Source organism: Vicugna pacos, chromosome 10 (genome assembly GCF_048564905.1).
Source record: "Vicugna pacos chromosome 10, VicPac4, whole genome shotgun sequence".
In the NCBI taxonomy this organism is placed as follows: Eukaryota; Metazoa; Chordata; class Mammalia; order Artiodactyla; family Camelidae; genus Vicugna; species Vicugna pacos.
Genome location: NC_132996.1, coordinates 66,941,037 through 66,952,793, shown reverse-complemented (window position 1 = coordinate 66,952,793; position 11,757 = coordinate 66,941,037). Strand labels below are relative to the sequence as shown.

General features: G+C 52.3%; 1 protein-coding gene across 1 annotated transcript; it reads left to right on the top strand.

Moving 5' to 3' along the window:
* Positions 1-781: 781 nt before the first annotated feature.
* Positions 782-7,548, top strand: LOC102533783 (solute carrier family 22 member 6). Its single transcript, XM_072970152.1, has 10 exons — positions 782-1,150; positions 1,469-1,572; positions 1,803-1,957; positions 3,164-3,332; positions 3,786-3,909; positions 4,052-4,167; positions 5,218-5,432; positions 5,544-5,652; positions 6,978-7,181; positions 7,461-7,548. The coding sequence occupies exons 1-10, from the start codon at positions 782-784 to the stop codon at positions 7,546-7,548; spliced, it is 1,653 nt and encodes a 550-aa protein (XP_072826253.1).
* Positions 7,549-11,757: the final 4,209 nt, after the last annotated feature.

Here is an 11,757-nt window from a genome sequence, read left to right as displayed (position 1 = left end):
ATAAGAACACAGGATACCCACTGAAGTTTGAATTTCAGCTGAATAATTTTTTAGTATAAGTATGCCCCCATGTAATATTAGGGACATACTTACACTAAAGAAAAAAATTTTGTTTGTTGACCTGAAATTCAAATTAACTGGGTGTCCTGTATTTTCTCTGGCAACTCTCCCCAAGGACAGACCATTTGGATGCTGTCCGCAAGAAAGGACGGAAGCCCTGTAAGAGGCCAGCACACATCCCAGAGCCCAGTTTTCTCACTAAAAGGAAGACAAAAAGGCCCCACCCCACCCCCTCCGGCCCCCAGATGCCCAGGTGGGCCCTCCCAGCCCATCGCTTCCCATCACCCCCACTTCAGTCTACTCTCTCCTGCCCTTTACACCCACTTGGAAAAATTCCACCGATAGAAGGATAGTCAGAGGGTTAATCCTTCTGATACCAAGTCACACTTTAACTCATTCCCTCCAGGCCAAGGATTAAATACTGCCCGTTAGGGGTCAGGGCTACAGCAGACCCTGAAGCCTACGCAACGCCCCCGACCCAAAGTGAGCAGAGGCTGCAAAAGAAAGGCAGAAACAGGACAAAGAGAGAAGGAAAAGGAGGGGCAGCCTGGCCGGCTGCTGTCCCCCCGCAGAGCCAGCTCAGATTCAGTTCCAGGAGCAACTCAGCTACAGAAGCAACGGCAGGACCTCTCCTCCAGTGAAGAGCAGCAGGCAGACACGCAGACCGAGGGCCTGGGACTGGAAGTCCTCAGCCCCCAGCCGCTCGGCCAGGCCTGGCCCCATGGCCTTCAATGACCTCCTGCTGCAGCTGGGGGGCGTCGGCCGCTTCCAGCAGATCCAGGTGGCTCTGGTGGTCCTGCCCCTGTTCCTGTTGGCTTCCCACAACACCCTGCAGAACTTCACCGCTGCCATCCCCAGCCACCACTGCCGCCCACCTGCTCACAGCAACCTCAGCGAAGATGGGGGGCTGGCGGCCTGGCTGCCGCAGGACAGGCAGGGGCAGCCCGCATCCTGCCTCCGCTTCACCTCCCCACAGCGGGGACCACCCTTGCCCAATGGCACAGAGACCAACGGCACGGGGGCCACCGAGCCCTGCAGCGACGGCTGGATCTACGACAACAGCACGTTCCCTTCCACCATCGTGACAGAGGTGAGGAGACCTGGGCCCTCCTGCTCTGAGACACACGCACGCGCGCACGCGTGCACAGACTAGTGCAGACTCTCCAGAGGCCAAGACAGGAAAATGGAGAAAGGGGTTCAGGATGGGAGCCTTTGTAGAAAAGGTGGATGTGGGAGTCGTGGGGTCAGGAAAGTCTCTCAGCTCCTGAGACCAAGGAGACAAGCAGCTAGGAGAAGTGTCAGGAGAAGAAGGTGACACAGACCTCAGAGGGCCAGCCGGAAGGAGGGTAAGGCGCTGCCCTGCGGCCCGGGCTCACCTCAGCCTGACCTTTGCCCCCTCTCCCCACAGTGGGACCTCGTGTGCTCTTACAGGGCCTTACGGCAGCTGGCTCAGTCCTTGTACATGGTGGGGGTGCTTCTCGGAGCCATGATATTCGGGTACCTGGCAGACAGGTCAGTCCTGGGCAGGGCCAGGGAACCAGGCTGAGACCGGGGGATCCTCGGCTGGGCTCAGGGGGGAGGTCGGCATTCCCAGCTGGGACTGGTTTGATGACCAGCAGCACCAACCTCATGAGAGGTCACGGGCCCTGGGCTCCCCCAGGGCTAGTGCCCCTCTCCCGCTTCAGCCTGGCCCCTGCTGGCCCTCTGGACCCCTGCTGCTGCAGGTCTTCCCTCCCCCATAGGCTGGGCCGCCGGAAGGTGCTGATCTTGAACTACCTGCAGACGGCTGTGTCGGGGACCTGCGCGGCCTTCGCTCCCAACTTCCCCGCCTACTGTGCCTTCCGGCTCCTCTCGGGCATGTCGCTGGCTGGCATCGCCCTCAACTGCGTGACACTGAGTGAGAGAGGCCCGGAGGGCAGGGCGGGCCCCCATGCACTCCTCTCCAACCACCCAGCCCCTTGGCCCCTTTCCAGCCTCCTCCCCCAGCCCACCCCTCCTGCACTCAGCCTGCTCTCGGCCTGTTCTTTGGGTCTGCCCTTCCAGCCAACATAACAGCCTATTTCCCTGGGCTCACAGCATCCTGTCCTCTCATTTAGACACAGGATTGCAAACCCCATTTTTAGGGCCAGGTAGTTCCCATAAAAGACTGAAGCAGACGAGAGGTGTTAGGGAGTGCTGAGGACTGTCTCCAAAGGAGAGTCGCAGCAATCCAAGATGCCACAGCCACTCAGCTGCTGGAACCAGGAAGCTTCAGGGCTGTCAGATTGTTCCCCCTTCCTTTCGTCAATGTAAAATATTTCAGTTTTTTAATGTTTGCAATTAATTCTAATGTTTTTAACATAGGGCAAGCCAGCATCATGTAGACCAAAAGCATTTATGGGCTGAGCATGGCCTGTCCACGAGCCATCAAAGTGCATCCTCTGACAGGTCACCCCCCTTTTCCCCTGTTTCTCAGATGAGGAACCCAAGGCTGGGGAGAAGGGAAAGGGTTTACCCAAGCCCAGGAGGGAACCTAAGGATTCAGATTCTCTGGACTAAAGAAATTAAGTGGGCCTGGGCTAGGGCTGGAGCAGCACACCTAGAGAATCCAGCCCCAACGCCCAGTCTGAGTTCTCAAGCCAATGCCCCAGCAGCCGAATCAGGAGCGCACAAGGACCGCAGCAGAGAGGTGGTCCCCCTCCGACCTCAATTCTCCAGGATGGATGAAAGCCGCTGCCCCCCTCTGAGCTGCTCTAGCCACTAAGGCTGGAATCCAGCCCAGGCTGAGGACGACCAGAGGCATGGCCGCTGTTGATGATGAACTGAGCGGTCAGAACCACCCCAGAGGGAAACAGGCCCCTGGCCAGGACAGTCGGTTGGGGAGGAGCAAAAATGTAGCAGGGGAGTGAAGCGGACAACTCCTGGGAATTCCAAACCTATTTCCCCCTCCCTACCTCCACCGCAGTCCCCCTGCCACGGCACCTAACCTCATTTGATGTATCTTCCACTGAGCCTTGGGACAGACCAAGGTGTAGACGGAGAGAGGAGTCTTGGCCTGCACCAGGGGTCTTCACCCACCTGGCACCCAGTAAGGTGCACCACTCCATTCTAACCCTCTTTTCAGATGTGGAATGGATGCCCATCCACACACGGGCCTATGTGGGCACCCTAATCGGCTATGTCTACAGCCTGGGCCAGTTTTTCCTAGCTGGTGTGGCCTACGCTGTGCCCCACTGGCGCCACCTGCAGCTGCTGGTCTCCATGCCCTTTTTTGCCTTCTTCATCTACTCCTGGTACGTTGGGTCCAGGGTGGGTGGGGATGCCACAGGAGCCCAGAGGGATATGAGGGACAAGAATTCCCCCAGATCTTGCCACACACTCCACCCCACAGAATTAGGGAAGGTCAAACCCAGGCCGGTGACTCAGTGTGACAAATGGGGAAACTAGACTGCAGGCAGAAGGACTTGCCCCAGGGTGTCCAGTTCTCCGGCTTTCCCCAGTTCTCCAGTCTGCCTGCACTGCTCCCTTTACCCAGCACCCAAGAGCTGAGCTCCCATGCTGGGGAATGAGTCATCACCAAGCTGGGCACTGCTCTGTGGTCCTAGAGAAAGGGACTTGGCAAAGTCCTGGATTCCCAGCCTTAAATAAAGTCCCACTGCAGATCTCTGGAAAGCCCCCACCCTACCTCCAGCCCAAATGGCTGGGACTGGAGCCATGCCAACACCCACACTCACCCCTGCTCCCAGGTTCTTCATCGAATCGGCCCGCTGGTACTCCTCTTCTGGGAGACTAGACCTCACCCTGAGGGCCCTGCAGAGAGTGGCCTGGATCAATGGGAAGCGAGAAGAGGGGGCCAAGCTAAGTATGGAGGTGAGACCCCCAAGACCTCCCCTGACAGCCCACCAGGGCTCCATCCCCAAAACTAAGACTCAGAGGACTTCTCTGAATGAGGAGCTAGGCTGGGAAGAGCTTCTGGAGAAGTCCAAGCCCTGAACCCCATCCATCCCGGCAGGTGCTCCGGGCCAGTCTACAGAAGGAGCTGACCATGGCCAAGGGCCAGGCCTCGGCCTTGGAGCTGCTGCGCTGTCCCGCCCTTCGCCGCCTCTTCCTCTGCCTCTCCATGCTGTGGTAGGCCCAGACAGACAGACTGATGGACAGACAGACAAAAGGCAGGGTGGGGAAAGAGTGGGTGCAGTGGGTAGAAGGCAGACAAGAGGCAGGAAGTCAGCAGACCAGCCACAAGAGGCAGTAATCCTCCACCAGAGAGTCTTGAAGAACTAGATGACCTCCAGCATCTATTCACTTCCAGTCCCCAAACTAAGCGTCAGTCTCTCCATATTCTTCTCCTTTTATCAGCTCTGTTTCAATTTGGAAACATCTCCATATTGGATTGGTGGCCCCCAGAGTCACCAGAATTATGTCAAAAGGCAGAGACAAGTCTGGCTTCCAAAACATTTGAAGACTTTACCAGCCTTGGGGTGCCTGCAGGAAACACGGGCACAGGCAACAAGATGCCTAAAGCTCCTCTCTGAAAGTACACTTCGGCCAAAGTTGATAACAGCCAAACACCTTCCTTTCCTGTTGCAATATTCGCCTTTGCCGTTTTTATGTCCCACCTTCCCAACCCCATCATCACAGCAGTCCCACTGCAGTTGAGGGAAACATGGTCAGGAGTCAGAATGAACAATCTTGCCAATAAATTCTTTGCTTCCAATTTGGGACTTACTCTGGGGTGAGGGTTCCATCCAATAACCTGAGCTTTATCTTCTGGGCTCTTGACTTCTCAAAAAGCACAACACCCATCCCAGGACCACGGACAGATCCTGGAAGGCTCTGGCCTCTCCCAGTACCTTGACCTTAAAGACATGACCTGGATATGCCTTCCTTCAGTCCAGTATCCATAGATAAGATAAAGACGAAAACTATGTAAGTCCTACAAGGCAACTAAGTGAAAATTCCCTAAGACACTGGGAGCACTATTAGAAGACTGAGAAATTTAGGGTATTAGAGGACTATCCCAATACTTGAAGTGCATATTAAATGTCAGAAGAAACATTAGCCAAGGCGGATTCCAGACTCTTCAGCAGGGTACCCTGTGCAGCTCACCCCTGTTTTGGATAAGCACCTCCCCTCTTAAGCTTCCTAACAAACTCCATACCCTTCAACCCTCCCCACTAGGTTTGCTACTAGCTTTGCTTACTATGGGCTGGTCATGGACCTGCAGGGCTTTGGGGTCAGCATCTACCTAATCCAGGTGATCTTTGGTGCTGTGGACCTGCCTGCCAAACTTGTGTGCTTCCTTGTCATCAACAATATGGGCCGCCGGCCCGCCCAGATGGTCTCACTGCTGCTGGCAGGCATCTGCATCCTGATCAATGGAGTGATACCCCGGGGTGAGCACCCATGAGCATCTTGGTACCTCATCTTTGGCCATATCCTCAGACATGACCCAACTTCTCAGCCCCCACTCTCGAGACCCCACTGACACCCTCCTTTCTCTGTAGATCAGTCCATTGTCCGAACCTCCCTTGCTGTGCTGGGGAAGGGCTGCCTGGCTTCCTCCTTCAACTGTATCTTCCTGTACACTGGGGAGCTGTACCCCACAATGATCCGGTGAGTGGGAACTTAATGGGAGGGGTTTTGGAGCAAGACATTCCCCTGCACACAGGTCAGATCCCAGCGCATGGTCCAGTGTGCCCCAGCCCAAGGCCCCGTCCCAGCACCCATCAGTGCAAAGTCCCTGTCAGCCACTCAGTACACACTTCGTGGCTAACACAGTTGTGGCTGCCCCCAATCCTTACCTGACCTGAGAAGGTCTCAAAAGGAGCCACCAACTGGGATAGGGTAGGGAGATAAGAAGACACATCTCACAGGCAGTTAATCGAAGTCCTCCCTGAGTCTCCAAAGTGCAAGTTAGAAGCTGCCATGAAATCTAAATTCTATCTTTAAACCAAATGCTATGTCTAAAACCAAAGACCACAAACATGAAAGTAATTTCTTATCACAAGAGCCACAGTTAATAATGGTGGTACTGGTGATTGTATGGATAAACATAGCACCAATTTTTTGAGTGCCAAGGATGGAGGGAGGTGGTATGTCTCAATTAAGACGCAAGAAACACATGTCTATTTTAAGGATGGAATGCCAAATTCATATGAGATGTCAAAGAAATGCCAGGCTTCTCCATGCTACTTAGAATGAGAACCTTGAGAGGTCATGGTTTCTGTCCTGTACCCTCATGGGACTGCACTGAAAGAACAATAGTATAAAGCACCTACTTTGTGTCAGGCACTGTCAAACTTTTTACAAATATCAATTCATTTGATCCTCATAGCAAGCTTATGAGGCAGATATTATGATAATTTCCATTTTCCAAATGAGAAAACTGAGCCACAGAGAGGTTAAGTGACTTGCCCAAGGTCATACAGCTCATAAATCAGGAAGCTCGGATTTGAACCCAAGCAGTTTATCTCCGGAGTCAAAGTGTTTAACCTGTGCTCTCATAGAGAATGTTCTTTACGTGCAGATTTCAGATTCCTCCCCCTGGGGATTCTAATCCAATAGGTCTGTGTGGGGCTGGGGCAACAGCAAGTCAAATCCCCTAGGTGATCTGAGAACAACTGCCCCAACTCAGCTGTCCCATTTGACAGTTCAGGAAACTGAGATCTAGAGAAGAAAAGAGACTTCCCCAAGATCACACAGCAAGCTAAGGGCAGAGGCAAAATTTGAACTCTTGATTCTCTGGCCAGAGCCCTTCCCAACCTGTTTTTTGAAAAAAATATCCAAAACAAACGCCAAATTGGTTAGCTAATCATATGGGGAACAGAGGAGGCACCAGGGGGTTTCCTGGGTCTGAGCTGCCCTGGCCTCAAATTCAGCCAGAACCTCAGCATTCATGCCAGAACACTTACCAACACCATCCGCCCTGAGCCCCACAGGCAAACAGGCTTGGGAATGGGCAGCACTCTGGCCCGAGTGGGCAGCATTGTGAGCCCACTGGTGAGCATGACGGCGGAGATCTACCCCTCCGTGCCTCTCTTTATCTACGGCGCTGTCCCCGTGGCTGCCAGCTGTGTCGTGGCCCTCTTGCCGGAGACACTGGACCAGCCACTGCCAGATACCGTGCAGGACGTGGAAGACAGGTGACTTGCCCCGGGTCACACATTCAGGCTGGGGTGGCTTTGAGACTCAAACTCAAGCCTGCTCTTCCAAGCCAGGGCTCTTTGTCCCTGTTTCTCCAGTTGGCTGAGAGTCTCCCAGAGTCCTCCCTAGGGTTCGCGGCTCCAAGGGGTGGTAGATGTTTGGGGTAGAGACCTGGTAGCTGGGCACAGCTAAATGGAGAGTCCCCTGGGACCCCGCGGCTCCCAGCCCTGGCCTGGAGGCTGCATACCCAGGGCACCACTCTCCTGCCCCCGCAGGAGGAGAGGGAAGAGGAGGCAGCAGCAACGAGAGCAGCAGAAGCAGATGGTCCCGCTGCAGGTCTCAACACAAGAGAAGAACGGACTCTGAGCACTGAAAAGGAGCCTTACAAAGCCCTAAAGGAAGTGAGGGCCCTACAGGTCCTGGACCACTCACATGAGAATGGGGAGGGGGAATATGGCCCAAATGCTGGGGCTGTGGTTCAGGGAAGCACCGCCTCAGGGGTCCCCCTCTCCGAATAGATGCTACGAAAACTGCATCATTAAAAGGCTTGTCTGTGTATAGCATCTCCCTTTGTCTCTCTTGTCTCAAATATAACACATTCCACATGAGCCAGCTTCCAGCCCAAAAGGGCATACAGTCCAGTTCCCGCCCTCAACCCCCAGGACTTTACAGACCATCCCAGACAACTTGAGAAGAATCTCTTATCTTGGCCCCTTCCCCAGTCCTTTCTTTCCTCCCTCTTCCCTCCCTCTTTCTCTAACCTATCTAAATATTTCTGAGTTTTAAATACCTTATACCCCTCCCCTTCCCTGTTAGGCTGGAAATTGACAAGGGATTAAAATGAAAGCAGCCAATCAGAGGCTTTGTTTCAGGTTCCGCCCCCTCCAGGAAAGCAAATAGGAATCTCAGGCAGCAAAGAAGGAGAAGAGAGAGCAGCTGTGACATCAGGACACTGATCCCTGTTCCTCTGGATTCCAGCAGGATCTGGACTCAAAACCAGTTTGCCACTACTAACCCTGCAGCTGGAGATTCAGCCTGCTAGCTACCCTGATCCTCACCCGCTGCACTTCCTGGCCATTCTGCTTCTCTGCCTTTGGCTGCCACTGGGCTGGTGGAAGGGAGGGAGGAGGGTGAGGGGAGGGTGGAACCCAGCCAGAGAGCCAGCACTGCTAAGTTGATGGCAGGCACTGTCTTAAGCACTTTGCATACATTAACTCATTCAATTCTCCCAGTAACTTTCTAGAGATGTCTTATTATTATCCCCCATTTTACAGATAAGGAAATAAAGGCACAGACTGGTTAAGTAACTTGCCCAAATTCACACAGCTATTAAATTGTGGAGTCAGGATTAGAAGCAGATCATCTAGGATATGTGTGCCTGACCCTCTCACTGCCCAGGGCCGTGAGGCACTGGGACTTTGGCCCCTTGTATGCGGGGGGGGGGGGGGGGGGGGCTGTGCTTCTCCTACTCCTCCCTCCTGGGCTGAAAGGAGACAGAGAAGGGGAAGAAGGAAGATCACGTGGTAGGAACTGTGTGAAAGGAGGGACAGAAGGCAGTTTAGAGGTCACTGTCAGGAAAAGAGGAATGCATCAGCAAGGGAACTCCCTACAGGGAAGCTGGGGGATTAAGGGGTAATGTGGGGAAGCCATGGGAAAAGACGGCCCTGTTAACACCTACAGGTGGCAGGGATGAGGGGCCAGCCATGCCCTCTACTACATATGCTTCTCAGCCTTGCTTTTCTGCTAGCATACTGCCCCTTACTCTTTCCCCTCATCCTCTGGGGAAAGGCCACACTCTCAAGCTGTACACGTTGCCTTCCAGGTGGGACCCCAGGGCTCCAACTGAGTCAGGGCAACCTGGAGACAGGAAGTGACCTGGAGATTCCTTGAAAAAGCCACAGAGTCCCAGAAGAGCTCACAGCAGCTCAGAAAGCCAGAGGACAAATTGGGGAGGACCAAAATCACCATAACTCACCCCACATCTTGGACCATCTGCAGCCTTGGTGTTCTCCCATGGTGCTGACACTCCCCGTGCTCCCCAACAATTTCTTGGCAGGACCCAGTAGATGCCGGAGGGCCACCACCCCAACCCCTGCTACTCTTTTTCAGGCAGCATTGCCCTCACGACGGATGAGGGGCACCTAGGATGGCATCTTCACCAGCCTTGAGCAGGGATACAGGGCTGGAGCTGAGAGGTGGGGCACCTGGATCTAGCCCTGCTTCTGCAAATCTAGGGATCTGGGGACCAGTGACTTGCCCTACCCCTGGCTTAAAACCCTGCCAGCAACTCTGACTTGCCCTGATTCCTGGGGGTCTCTCATCTCTGTGCTTAGATTACCTGGCACCTGCATCTCCCTCAACCAGAGCCATTCTCTGACCTGCCCCAGCTGCATACAACCCCAAGTCCTGGTGCTGACTCAGACGGCTTACACAATTTGTGCAAACTCCATTTCCCCAGCACCTGGTCTGGGACTTCCCACAGTCACCCCATGCCCTTGACCAAATGGAATTCTACCTTTCTCCCACCCTTAGGTCACCAGTCTCACCCTGTCTTCCCAAGGAGTCACCCCCAAAATACTGGCTCACATCTCATTCTCTTTTTTAAGTTTTTTTTTTTAACTTTTTCTGTGTTGGGGGGAGGGTAATTAGGTTTATTTATTTATTTTTAGAGGAGGTACTGAGACTTGAACCCAGGACCCTGTGCATGCTAAGCATGCACTCTACCACTGGAGCTATATCCTCTCCCCTCACATCTCATTCTCTTGCCTTGGCCCTGAGCCCGAGTTCTAGGACTGTCATGCACCACCCCAGTGACCTCTGAGGCCACCCTCAATTTCTCTGCCTGCAGCCTTGAGCACTTCCTGGCCAGGACGGCACATTCAAGGAGTTCTTCAACTGCAGGACCCTGGTAGAGGGCTCACTGGAAGCTACCTCATCAGGTTCCACCTCTACAACCCACGCTTCAGTCCACACCAAGCTCCTCCACTAGGCTCTTCTCCCCACTTCCCAGGAGTTTACATGAGAACAGAAGCCCAGCCAGTTAAGCTTTTTATATCATGCATGGGTTGAATAATGGATGTCCAAAGATGTCCACGTCCTAATCCCTGGAACCTATGAATATATGTTAACTTACATGGTAAAAGGGACTTTGCAGATATGATTAAGTTAAGGATCTTGAGATGAGGAGATTATCTTGGGTTACCTGCATGGGCCCGATGTGACTACAATAGTCCTTTTAAGAGAGAGGCAGGAGACCAGAGTGGGTAACAGGAGATGTGACAACAGAAACAAGAGGTTGGACTGATACAAGAAGGAACCACAAGCCAAGAAAAGCATGCAAGCAGCTTCTAGAAGCCAAAAAAGGCAAGGAAATGAATTTTCCCCTAAAATCCCAAGAAGGAATGTCCCCATGCCAACATATTTATTTTAGACTTCTGACCTCCAGACTATAAGAAAATTAATTTGTCCTGTTTTAAGCCACTAAGTTTGTGACAATATATTACAACAGCAGTAGGAAACTAATACACATCCTTTATCCTCAGGCTCCTCCAAGGATCAACAACTGGTCTATAGAGCTTTTATTTTCCCATGCATTATGGTTTTGGTAGGGAAAGGGCTGTACTGTCTAAATCACCATAGGCCTCACTACTCCCTATTGTCCAACATCTGGTCAGCAGCACACAATTATGTTACCCTCTGACCCTTGTAGTCATTTAAGTTTAGGACTCCTAGACTCCTCTCTGTTTAATCCCCACTTTGCCTTCACATGTTTATAAAATTGTGGAAGGAAAGATTTTTGTCACAAGTAGAGAGAGTAAAAGAGAAACACTGGGTAAGTCCCATTGTTCCGTTGTCCCTTCTCTTTCAAGAAAACCATTTAACAATCATCTCTGAGATGTGACTGTTTCCATGTAGTTCATGTTGTAATCATAGAACTATAGTTGATTCCATGGCAAAAAGCTGGAGCAATAAGCTAGACAACCTTGAGGCTCAGTTGCCCTAACTGACTCCAAGTCTGTTCCTGCTTCTCCTAAATCTCTCCCCCAAGAGAAACCCACACCCCAGTAGCGAGTTCCATGTGAGCCACACCCACAGAAGAAACCAAGTAGCCTGTTACGGCCTGAAATGACCAAGGTTTAGATTTAGCTGATAGACAATGCTGAGTCTGGATGGGATGTCTGGAACTGTGGCAGCCATATTGTGACCCAAGAAGAAAGCAGAGCAAAGACTAAGGCAGTAACTAAGAGTAACACAGTGGAAAGATCTAATCTAGGGGGTTGATGGTGTCACCAAGCCACCGATAGAACCAACTCTGAAGCCAGCCAGCTAGCTCTACTCTAATTTAAATGTAAGTCCTCCTTATCCTCCTTATTCTTTAAGCCATTATAAGCTGGTTTTCTCTGACTTGTAGCCAAAGACATCTTAACTAATATACTTTTACAGATTTTTGAAATATAATAGACAGATAAGTAGTTGCCCATATTTATAGTGTAAGATTCGATGATTTTTGATAGATGCATACACCCGTAAAACCATCACCACAATCAAAACAATGAACATACCCTTTGCCTCCAA

What these genes read in the sequence shown, in the direction of transcription:
- LOC102533783 (XM_072970152.1), top strand. Translation starts at nt 782, where the DNA reads ATGGCCTTCAATGACCTCCTGCTGCAGCTGGGGGGCGTCGGCCGCTTC. An exon ending in TTCGGGTACCTGGCAGACAG is followed by an intron (nt 1,573 to 1,802) that starts GTCAGTCCTGGG and finishes CCTCCCCCATAG; the next exon opens with GCTGGGCCGCCGGAAGGTGC. An exon ending in CTCTGCCTCTCCATGCTGTG is followed by an intron (nt 4,168 to 5,217) that starts GTAGGCCCAGAC and finishes CCTCCCCACTAG; the next exon opens with GTTTGCTACTAGCTTTGCTT.